Source organism: Callithrix jacchus, chromosome X, assembly GCF_049354715.1.
Source record: "Callithrix jacchus isolate 240 chromosome X, calJac240_pri, whole genome shotgun sequence".
NCBI lineage: Eukaryota > Metazoa > Chordata > Mammalia > Primates > Cebidae > Callithrix > Callithrix jacchus.
The window spans coordinates 125,150,608-125,163,306 of NC_133524.1; the positions used below are offsets into that span (position 1 = coordinate 125,150,608).

General features: G+C 34.6%; 1 protein-coding gene across 15 annotated transcripts in view; it reads right to left on the reverse strand.

The window, feature by feature from the left end:
* SMARCA1 (SNF2 related chromatin remodeling ATPase 1) overlaps positions 1-12,699 on the reverse strand; it is a 77,911-nt gene that overhangs the window by 36,264 nt on the left and 28,948 nt on the right. For 9 of the 15 annotated variants that reach the window (XR_013531377.1, XR_013531379.1, XR_013531378.1 and 6 more), the window contains 7 exons: positions 11,707-11,742; positions 10,613-10,765; positions 8,748-8,880; positions 7,651-7,799; positions 5,625-5,744; positions 574-684; positions 204-317 (listed from right to left, as the gene is read on the reverse strand). Coding sequence is in view for 12 of the 15 variants with exons in the window: in XM_078362256.1 (XP_078218382.1) it covers positions 204-317; positions 574-684; positions 5,625-5,744; positions 7,651-7,799; positions 8,748-8,880; positions 10,613-10,765; positions 11,707-11,742 (816 nt within the window). In the remaining 3 variants the exon portion in view is untranslated. The remainder of the gene's footprint in view (positions 1-203; positions 318-573; positions 685-5,624; positions 5,745-7,650; positions 7,800-8,747; positions 8,881-10,612; positions 10,766-11,706; positions 11,743-12,699) is intronic. The other 6 variants (XM_078362259.1, XM_078362261.1, XM_078362250.1 and 3 more) reach the window with 1 other exon arrangement.

The following is a 12,699-nucleotide window of genomic DNA, read 5'->3' on the forward strand; positions in this document are numbered from 1 at the left end:
GGTTAATCTCACTCAGCGATGACTGTACTGGTGATTCAGTAGCTTGATGTTCACATCTAGTTAAACTTCCTCTTTGGTTTTAAAAACATCACTGTTGTGATTTACTGTTACATTCTCTGAAATTAAAATGCAACACCTTCTAGTCTAGATTAACAGATTAAATTATTTTAAAATCTATTTATCTAAAAAAATTGAAACAATACCTTATAGCCTATTGTCTTCCGATAATAAAGAATTTCCTTTTCCAGGAGCTCAAATAAGCGTGGTGGGAAAAATTGAAAATCCTGAACATTTGGCTGTTTTGGAGGCCGTGGAGCCTATGAGAGGAAAATGGATTATATATACTTCTTTTCAGTACATGAAGTAAACTTACTTCTCTTTTACTATTTCTGATATATAGGGAACAATAAATACAATAAAATCCATTTATATGGCTGGGCCAAATCAAATACTTTTTTGTATTTATATTTTAGAGACTATGATTTGGCAATGATATAAGTAAATCTGAACCATAGATCATATTGCAAGAGAAGTCTACTTTAGGACATAAAAACCGGCCTTGTACAGTTTTACCTTTGGAATCTTTGGCTCGCTGACACGCAAAGCCTCTCTGAAGTAGGCATCCACTGCATAGTTTGCTTTGCGTTCTCGTTTAGGAGGTTCGATCCATTCCACCATGCCAAGCTATACACGACAAACAACAAGGGGTTTAATGACTCCAAACAGTTTTATCAAAATCAAGTGCATCAAGGCTGCAGAAACATAAGAAAGCAAAAGCCATCAGGAAGAATCAAAACTTGCCTTATAAATCACAATTTACCTCCAAAGTTCCAAAATGAAGTGTACACCGAGTTTAGATGCAAAGACAGTTTTCTTTATTTTTATTTGAAAGTAGGTTTAAAAACTAGTTCTTCCTTGGTGACTGAGAAGAATCTGTATAATCTGCTTACTATTTTTTGTCGAATTAAATAAATAAAAGGTAGCTAATACAGCAGGAAGAGTAACATTGACTGTGGTAACTGTAGTAAGTGTATGAATTAGAAACAGATGAAAGGGGTAAATAATACCAACATGATGAGCATGTTCAAATGAGACCTTTTAGAAATGTAGGTATGGCAGAGTTGGAAAAGTTGGTGGAAACAGAAAGACCTAGACTCTGCCACTTCACTAGTTGTATAACTTTGGGGAAATTATTTTTTTCCATCTTCAAAATGAGAATAATAATACCTACCTCGAGGATTACATATGATCATGTATGTGAAATCATTAAGTAAACTGCCAAGAGTTAAATGCAAGATATTATTAAACATCCTAAGTAGCATGAACAATGATTTGGTAGCATTACTAATTTTACCCTCTCATCGGCTAGAAAATATAATTTAACAGTCAACAGATAAAACTGACACTACAATGTTCTGGAGTCTGAGAAATGGCTTCCTAATTCATATTTTTTTGATTTCAGTGCTTAACCTAGTATCTTTACATAAAAGAGACCATTAATCTACCATTAGTTGTCTCACTCTACTTGATCTAATCTAAGGGCTGAATTCCAACCTTGACATCATATTTTAAGAGGGGATAATAAACCAAGATGACCAAGATGGTCACAGATCTACAAATTCTCACAGTGTCTAGAGAAGTAAAGGCTAAAGGCAGACACAATAGTGGTATTCACATCTGTGAAACTCTATCAAATAGAAAAGAACACAGTTCTTCGTTGATCCCTAAGATTAAAATCAATGTGAAAAGTTAGGAGAAAGTCAATGGCTACTCAATATAATTTAACTATTAATTAAGTACCTACTGTATTATGTGTAACTCAGTGTCAGAGATATACAGATGAATAAAATAACCTCTTTCATCAAACTTATAACTCAAAAAGTTTTCTGAGAACCAGAGAATATAAGACATCAAAACAAACTACCCTGAGAGGGATAGGATTCCCAACACTATAGTGTCCAGAGGCTGCATATCTCTTTTAGATGCTAAAGATGAGATTTCTTAATCACAAGAAAGTTAGCATAAATAACCTTCTAACTCTAAGAGCCTATGAGATCTCGACATTATAATGAGATTATTAAGTAAAATGAGAAATTCCCACAGCAGTGAAACAAATTTTGCTTTTCTTTCAGATGGATGAATGTGAGATGACAGTAATGAAAGAGATATTTTATAAATAACCAATATTTTATCTTTCTCAATGGGAATAAAAATAAATTAATAATGGTTTAACATTTTAAAAGTGATGTATTTAGCTATTTAACCTGTACTTGTTTGATGGCCTAGGCATTCAAATTTGAAATAATCATTAAAGGACAATTTATCAACTTGCAAAAAAAGAATAGATCATACTGAATTAGTTTATTTTAGATAAGAGTACATTAATGCTACCTTATCTGAGTTTATTTATTCAGGATCACAGCCCTCATGACTTAATTTACCAGGTATGGTGGTAAAAGAAATGCAACTGATTCAACAAACCATATATGGAGATCTACCTCAATGTATAATTTCCATGATTTATAAATAATATTCTTTCAAGTTTTCACTTCTCCTCAAAAGATAATTTGAACCTATTTTAAGAACCTATCTAGAAATACAGAGAGACAGAAATAAAATATAATCTCAGCTCAGAATATTCAGAAAAAAACTGATTCTGGACATCGCTGTTACTGTTAGACATTTAATTATAAAAATACAAGTCATCACAGTATTAAAATTCTCTCTATCTGTGCTTCATTACTTTGCTAAAATTAGAAGCACAAGAAAACTAGTTAGAGATAGACAAGTATTTTACTAATTTCTCTCTAAAAATGTGGATAAGAAGCTCCACTGGTATTTAGACTTCGTTGTTTAAAATTTTTCCACTTTATAACACTCCTAATACCCATAAGCCTGTAGGAATAATTATAAAATTAATAAAATTTATATCACATAATGAGATCTCAAAAGCATATTAGAAAGGCAATTTCCACCCTCTGCAGATAGGCCATCACCTCCATCTCAGTAGGATAAAATATAAGCAGTCTAAGTGAAGATTAGAGATAAGACAACCTGACAAATACAAGAAACTAAAAGCTATCAGAAGCAATAAAAGAAACAAAGTATTATCAGCATACTAGCTACAATGCAAACCAAAATGGCTCACCTCTCATTTTTCAGTAAAATAAGTACCTAAGAATGAGCTTTTCTATTTTAAAAAAATTCATTTCTGTCAGTTCAAAAATATAACAGCATTATGGAACAATTTGAACAACAAAATAAATGAAGGTAGAACTAGATTATAACTCAAAACATCCATGAGTCCATAGTGATAATAAATAAATAACTGAAGATACAAATAAACTGGGATAAGGGGTAGATCTTCCATGCAGAAAAATATCAATTAATAAATCTATTTAGGTAGAATGAAGAAAATACAAAATTACCATTAGGCAAACACCACAATAATAACTATTGCAGGCAAGCTCCACCAGTACATGCTAAGATCAGTGAGTGAAAGTTTGAGAAAGATGTCCCCCAAGGTATTTATCAATTACAGAGGGAAAAATGGCAGGAGATATATTGGAAGGCCTGGATTCCCAGAAAGAAGCCTGCCACAGGGGTTCTGTCCCCGTGGAGTGACTCTACTAAGGCAATGCTGAGTGGAAATGTATGTGAGGTTGGAACTCCTACAGAAAGTCCCCAACAAGGGCACTGCCTAGTGGAGGTGTGGAATTTGGAGTGTTGCAGGGACCCTAGAATTACAGAGCCACCATCATCAAGCATCTCCTAACTAGAAAAGCTGCAGACACCATACTCCCAATTCGTGAAAGCAGCCACATGGGCTGTGCCCAGCAAAGCCCTAGAGGCAGGACCCCTCAAGGGCTCGGGAGCCCATCTCTCACAGTAGTGTGCCCAGGATATGGGACACAGAGTCAAGGGAGATAATTTTGGAGCTTTAAGATCTAATGTCTACTCTGCTGGGTTTTGAACCTGGATTACCCCTTTCATTTGGCTGATTTCTCCCTTTCAGAATGGAAATGTCTACCCAATGCCTATACAACCATTGTATCTTAGAAATATATATCTTGTTTTTGGTTTTATAGGCTCACAGGTATAAGGAACTTATCTTGAGTCTCAGATGAGACTTTGGACTTTTGAGTTGATGGTAGAACAAGCTAAGACTTTTGAGGACCATTGGGAAGGAATGATTGTAATTTGCAATGTGAGAAGGACATGAGATTTGAGAAGCCAGAGGCAGAATGCTATAGTTTGGATATGTTTGTACCCCACATCTTACGTGGAAATTTGATCCCCAATGTTGGAGCTGGGGCCCAATAGGAAGTGTTGGATCATGGGGGCAGATCCCTCATGAAGCACTTGGTGTAGTCCTCCAGATAATGAGTGAGTTCTCTCACTCTGTTAATTCCTGACAAAGAAGCCTAGCATTTCCCTCCTCTCTCCGGCACTGTCTCTCTCTCTCTGTCTCTCCCATGTGATCTCTGCACACGCTGGCTCTCCTTTGCCTTCTGCCATAAGTGGAAGCAGGCTGAAGCCCTCAGCAGAAGCAGATGTTGATGCCATGCTTCTCTTACAGCCTGTAGAACCATGAGCCAAATAAACCTCTTTTCTTTATAAACTACCAAGTCTCAGGTTTCCATTTACAGCAACACAAATGTGCTAAGACAGTAGATATACCAATTACCCCAACTTGATCATTACACATTGTATATATGTAACAAAATATCACTCTGTAACCCACACATATGTGTCAACTAAAATAAAAGAAAAAAATAATAGTCTATTAAAAAATGCAATGTGGGATACTAGATTAGATCCCCTGGAATCTAACACCGGTTAATTAATTAACCAATGTCCTTTTCCTGGAACAGAAAGGGACATTAGGAGAAAAACTAGTGTTAATTTTCCAGTTGTGGTTATACTAACACGTAAACTGTTGACATTAGGGGAAGCTGCGTGAAGGATACAAGTTAACACTGTACTATTTTAACTCTGTACTAGTTTTACAACTATTCTGTAAGTCTAAAGTAATTTAAAAATAAAAAGTTTTAAAATTCCAGCCTTAATTTCAGTTTAAAAAACAAAATTAATAAACCCGCATTTCTTCAACAGACCACATGCAACCAAGTCCCTCTGCATTTAAGTTAACTAAATGTTACTAATATTATTATTCATATAGTTAACATTAAGTGCCAGGCATTATTCTAATAACTTTATGAGTATTAACTCACTTATTTCATCATCAGAATCCCTCTATGATGTAACTATCATAACCTCCATTTGATAAGTGAGAAAACTGAGAATACCCAGAGTCACTTAATCAGTGACAAGAGTGGAGATTTCAACTCCAGAATTCACGAAGTCAATCCTACATTGCTTCTCAACAACAAATGTAGTACTAGCAGCAGCAGTAGAAGCAGCAGCAGCAAAAATAATGATGATGATGATGACGATAAACCAGTAAAATATACGAAAGGTATACCCTGCATGAGATCTTTAGACTTACATCAAATTTCACTCTGTAGCAGGGTATTATAATAGATAAGTGCCAGTGTTATCTTATAATTGTTATGGGGAGAAATGCTCATTTGAGGGTCTAATGGTTGAGGGTAGAAAGTTACCTTCTGTTTTTCTCTATAATCTTCTCCTTCAAACTTGTATAAACTTTGTTCCATGTCCATTCTAAAATTTCTTAGAGAAGACTCTCCCATTTTTTGCAGGCGCTCATTCATCTCTGCAGTCTAAAAATGAATACATTGAAATGAGAAAATCACTGAATTACTCGTAAGAGTCTATGGATTCTCTATTTTTTTAATAGTCAGGTTTTGACATGAAATACCCCAGCCTCCTAATTTACAAGGTATGAATGCAACGCTAACATCAAAGTTGAAGTGCAAATTTTACTTGCCCAAGTATTTCAAATATTTAAATGGTGCTTCCCAAGTACTCTCGCTTAGGCTTTCTTTAAAATCTTTCATCAGTGAAGTTGTAGCCACATTATAATTCCTCTTGCATAATTTAAATGGGACATATAGTTAATGCTAAGAGAAAGGCAAAGTTGGACTAAAACAACACATTTGCATACTGATATGAAACATACTAACACAAGATTATTCAAAATGCAGGTTATTATCCGAAGTACAAAAATTTTCTGAAAAGCAAATTCATCCAGTTTTTTTGCTCACCGCAACCTCCGCCTCCTGGGTTCAGGCAATTCTCCTACCTCAGCCTCCTGAGTAGCTGGGATTACAGGCACGCGCCACCATGCCCAGCTAATTTTTTGTATTTTTAGTAGAGACGGGGTTTCACCATGTTGACCAGGATGGTCTCGATCTCTTGACCTCGTGATCCACCCGCCTCGGCCTCCCAAAGTGCTGGAATTACAGGCTTGAGCCACCGCGCCCGGCCTTCAACCAGTTTACAAGATATGTAATTAACATGGTAAAATACACTATGGAGATGAAATCAGCAAAATCCACACTGTGATTAACTCAAAAGGCAAACAACCTAGTTTCTTCACCAAATAAATTACAAGGAATACAATGCATGTCGGGAGTGGGATGCCTATAGAGTTTAAAAGACAGAGATGAAATCTCGATCAATAGCAATTTGTATTCTGACTTGCATTCTGATTTTAAAAACAAAACTTTTTAAGTATAAATATTTATGAAACAATTGGAAATTTGAATACTAACTGGATTTTTGGTATTATTAAAGAATTACTGAAGTTTTCAGGTGAGACAATGTTACAATGATTACTTTAAAACAGTCCTTCTATTTAACAAATACAAAGTAAACTATTTACAGCTGAAATATGTCTGAGATTTGCTTCGAAATAATCCAAGAAGGGGAAAAAAGAGCTGGGGATATAAATAGGGCAGGACTAGTTGATGGTTGTTAGAAACAGGTGATAAGTACTTGGGGGCTCATTATACTATTCTGTCTCCTTTTACTTATGTTTAGTATTTCATAAAATGTTTTATAAAAGATTTTCAATTAACCAATATATCAGTAGATGACTTCTAATCCAGTACAAAAAAAAGATTATAAAAATATAGTCTGGTCAAGCATGGTAGCTCATGCCTATAATCTCAGTGCTTTGGGAGGCAGATTTGGGAGGTTCACTTGAGGCCCGAGGTTCAAGATCAGCGTCAGCAACACAGCAAGACCCTGTCTCTACAAAAAAATGTTAATTAGATGTGTATGTTGGCACACGCCTGCGGTCCCAGCTAATTGGGAAGCCGAGGTGGGAGATCACTTGAGCCCAAGAGGTGGATGCTACAGTGAGTTATGATTGCACCACTGCACTCCAGCCTGGGTGACAGAGCAAAATCCTGTCTCTAAAAAAAAATGCAGTCCTTATACATGTGATTAAACACAAAATTTACTTAGCTTTTAGATATAGTATTTTCAATAAAGCATTAGGTATAAGATCAACTCCGTTTTAAACTCTGGTTCTTAGTCTTTCTCACCAAAAAAAAAATTTTAAGCCCTAATCTACCACTGAAAATAGATCTACAAGTTGTTAGAAAGAATATGAGTTATCTGAAACATGTAGATATACATGGACAATGCAAATACAAGTTTGCTGAAGTATGTTGATTTTAAAGCAATCCATCATGAAGATAAAATGCTATTTTAACTAACCTTCTTTTCCCCTCTTTCCAAAATAGTTGTAATGTCTTCATCTGTCAACTCACTCTCTTTAGAAGCAAAAACGTGGGTGGCTCCATGCCGTATCATTTGCAACATTTCCTCTTTGGCCAGCTTGTTAGACTGTTGGTCAATGAGTCTTCCTAATGATAAAAATTAAAATTGCATATACTCAATCAATTATATTCCAAAGAAGGCATAATCATTCTAATCAGACATCACCATATTTAGCCATACATAAAGCTTTAAAAGAATAAAAAGTTAGTGAACATTAAGGTTATTTGTCTAATGAACAACCCTACAAGTTTTTCTTCTACCATACTGTCTATTTCGATGTGAATTTCCTTCTGTAAAACTCAGTTAAATCCAGAAGGAAATTGTTTTTCATGTTCAAACTTTGTTTTCAGATCAAACTTCTCTATATGAAAAGGCACCCTCTAATATACTTTTTCAAAAAATTTAAAGTAGCCATTTTATCTGCTAAATAACATCAGGTACTTCAAAAAGTATGCTACTGACATTCAAGAATAAGCTAGTGATGTTCAGCTACTCCATATATTGAATGCCAGGGTTTCAATTCAGAATATTTCAGTTAGCATTTTTTTATGAGGTGGAGTCTCGCTCTGTCACCCAGGCTGGAGTACAGTGGCTTGATCTCAGCTCACTATAACCTCAGCCTCCCAGATTCAAGCAATTCTCCTGCCTCAGCCTCCCAAGTAGCTGGCACTACTGGCATGTGCCAACATGCCCAGCTAATTTTTTGTGTTTTTAGTATAGAAGGAGTTTTACCATGTTAGCCAGGCATCTCAAACTCCTGACCTCAGGTGATCCACCCATCTCGGCCTCCCAAAGTGCTGGGATTATAGGCGTGAGCTGCCGCTCCTGGCCTCAATTAGCATTTTTAATTTTTTTCCTTTTACTTTTAGGTGATACATAACAATTGTACAGACTCATGGGATACACAGTGATGTTTCCATTTTTCCTCTAAGTTTTCAAATTTGGTCAACTTTTATTAAAAGTAATCTCCTTTGAATGTGTTGAATGCATGTGTTTTACAAAAACCACCTAATAAGATTTCTATGTATAAATACCTTGTTGTATAACAATTGAATCAAGTCTCAGTTTTATCTCAGCTCTTTCTACAATCCTCTCTTCAACAGTGTTGTCAGTGATGAGACGGAATACACGTACTGGCTTCTTCTGACCAATACGATGTGCTCGATCCTAGTAGAAAGAGTCCTAATATAAGATACTCAATATTCTGTATAAAATTTATAGAGTATAGCCATCATATTCCATAAAATTCTAAAACTAAAATTAGTTCTTTATCTCTAGATCTGACACTTTGGAAAAGAGCATGATGAATATTGAGAATGTCTAAAGACCACTGGGAACAAAGAAATCTGTAACTATTATATTGTACCATTAATGGGAAACTTCCAGGACAAAGGGCAAAGCACCTGTACGATGAAGAAAAGAGGGAGCTGAAAGTTTCTGGATTGAGTTAATAAGTAACTTTAAGTCACTAATATAAACATCTTCCAAACTAGCAAGGAATTTTATTAAGTAGTTAGTAAGGGTTGCTATGTGGCAAAAGTCTGCTTTATCTCATCATCAGGCAGTTCTTTCTGCTTACAGAGGGATGTGTTGTAAAGAGTTATAAAAATCAATGGGATATTAATATCCTTACTATCCAGTAGCCTAGAACTGGTCCTATGGTTTATAGTTGGTACAGGTGACAGGTACAAATTTCTAGAGGTATAAAACTATCTAGGGAGAGTATTTTTAAAACACAGAAACTGATAGAGCAAATAGGTAAAGAGAGGAAGGTAGTACAGAAAAAAATGTTTTAAGTTCTAAACAGGCCTGTACTAAATATAAACACACTAAAACCTAGTAACAAAGTTTCAACAGAGCACATTAAAACACAATGTAATACTCTACACATATTTACATGAAACCTGAACCAACAAATCCTGAAAGACTGGATGTGCACTAAGACTTCTAAGGAAATGAAGTGCTATCACTATGAGATTTTCCAGTTCAGTAACACTGTAACTCACTGGGGCTTACTCCTAGTTAGTCATATCAAACAGGCAGTTCAATACCATGGTAATGTAATAATAATTACACCAAAGGATATTGATTTTGGAATGTCCCAGTGGTCAATCCTTTTCAATTCTCTATTATAAAAGGAAAGCCTTCTAAGTTATATGTCATTGGCATATGACTTTTCATTGTTCCCAAAAAGACAATTATCCCATACCTATGTATTCAAAATCCTAAGAAGTTATTTTGTATCTTTTTACTTCTAAATTATATTTCTTTATCTGAAAATGTAAGTCACATTGAGAGAAGTTGTAGCTTTAGTTCAATGACACCAAAATATCAAAGGAGTTACCTGTAGTGTTTTGATGAAAAGTCAGAGAAGAGCTCCCTAAAAAAAAATTTTTTAAGTGTAGAATAGCTTTTGGATAGTGTCCTTATTAAGTATCAAGTGTTTTCCTGGAATATATTCCTTTCTTACCTTTTTGCCTTCTCTCCCAAACTGTTTTATTATGAAAGTTAAAATCTTACCTCTCCCAATTTCAGTACTAAGGATTTTAATATATTTAGTTGTTATGCAGAATAATAACAACAGACTGTTTTTTAATCCCTTTCATTAAAACAAATTTATATGTCCTCTTCAATCTTTGGAATGGGAAAAAAATTTCTATTTCATGATAAAAACCTAAATCAACACATAAATGCTATAGCTGGATCTGGGGTGTGTTTGTTGTAGGCTTCCATTTCTTTTGTTTTTGCAATTAGCACAGCAACTGTGTGCTCTAGGATAATCTCTACAAAATCTCTCAAAAATCATTAACTGTTTTATCATGAAGAACCTTGATACTGTATAAATAGCAATAGTATTCAGAGTTATGATAAATTTCTGGCACCATTAAAGATTACTAACCATAGCTTGTAGATCAACCTGTGGGTTCCAGTCTGAATCATAGAGTATAACCACATCAGCACTTGCCAGGTTAATTCCAAGACCTCCAGCCCTGGTACTTAGCATAAAGATGAATTTGCTACTATTAGGAGCATTAAAAGCCTCTATTGCTTCCTTAATTTTTAATTGATAAAAGGATAGAAGAAAAAGAGAAAAATAAAATTAGACTATCAGGGTCCTTAAGAAACAAATAAAAACATTTAAAATACATATAGAAAATCTTCACACACTTTCTAATATTTTTTATAAATATATTTTATAATATTCTTCCATCTTCAAAAATATTTAAGTACGTATACATACACTGTGCTATGTGAATTTATGTAGAAAGTATAATGTAAATGAAATTCCTAATCTTTAAAAGCTTACATCAATAGAAACAAACTTAGAATAATTACATAGCCAAATTTAACTAAGCAAGTAGTAATTCGTTTACATTATTTAAAAACAGTAACAGTGAAAACGTTTTAATTGAGGGAGAGCTGAAATATATCCGGGGGGTGAATTATCAGAAATCTCAACTTCATCCCCATTAGTTTATGAATGATTAGTTTAGAAGATCAACAGAGAAAATGATTTAGAAATGGGAATGAGAGCAACAGATAAAGGGGAAGGTAAGAAGATTTTTATCAGTATGGTAACAAGGAACAAGTCGGTAAGTTATAAAGAAAATCAGGAAGACAATCCAGGGATATTTTGTAAAGAATCTTAAAATTAATATTAATATTCTTACTATATAAAGATTTCATAGAAATTAATTAGAAAACAAAGTACAGTAGAAAAATGAGCAGGAAAAAAAAAATCCAGACAATTCAAAGAACAAATACAAATGGTTAGAAAACAATAATAATGTTCATTCTCACTGGTAATAAAATAAACACAAACTAAAACAACAACATAACATTTTTGAAGATTAAAAAATGATAATACTCAATGTTGACGAGGGGGCGGTGAGACGGGCACTCTCATACATTGCTGCTGGGAGTATAAATTGGTACAACCTTTCTGGAAAGCAATTTGGCAATATGCATCAAGAGCCTTAAAAATGTTCATACCCTTTGACCCCGAAATTCCACTTCTAGGAATTTATCCTATGGAAATAATCAGAGATGTGCACAAAGATTTATGTATAAAAACTTTCACTATAGCATTATCTATAATAGTGAAAAATTGGAAACAACCTAACCGATCAACAATAGGGGGATGAATTATTTCTAGTACATCCATAAAATAAAATATTAGCCTAAAATTATTTTTACGGACATTAAAAAGTACAATATAATACTGAGCAAAATGTATCAGGATACTAGACTTTATATATAGTATATGAAGTATGATACCAATTACTTGTACATATTACATATACCTAAAAAGATTGGCCAGAAATACTTGCATTTATTTTCAAAACTTCCCTCAGCAGTCACATATTACTTGCATATTCACAAAGTATGGGCAATCTCTTTTAAACTATATGGGTGGCATGGTCAAAGTTTTAGGCAGAGAAGGTGACTCGCACCATCACAGTCAGCAGAGCAGGTAAAGGGGGCAGTACAGAAAGCAGCATGGTGTAGTGAGAGGCACTTTGGTGTAGAGGAAATAGCAAAAACTTGGGCATGAATCACAACTTCACCATTGATTACATCTGTGATTCTGGGCAAGTATTTAATCTCTCTGAGACACAGTTTCAAACAGAGAAAATTATACCAATACTTTACCGGGCTGCTGGGAGAATTCAATTGGAACTTTAAGTTGCCTAGCTTATAGTAGTTGCTTGACAAATGTTAGTTCCTTTCCCTACAAAAGTGAGGAGGCCAATTAAGCAGAGGTTACAGGAACTGAGTCAGACGATGACCAGTGGCTTTGTTAGCTGAATTTAGCTGTAGTAATGGAGAAAGGGAAAATCTGAGAGCTGTTGAGAAAGAATTACTTATTCACAGCTGGCACACAATCAAAATAAGGAATCAAACGTGGTCTTCTCCTTCTCATTGGGAAAAAAGATGAAATGATGGTGTGGACAACATAATGGGAAAGCAGGGCATTTCCAAGAA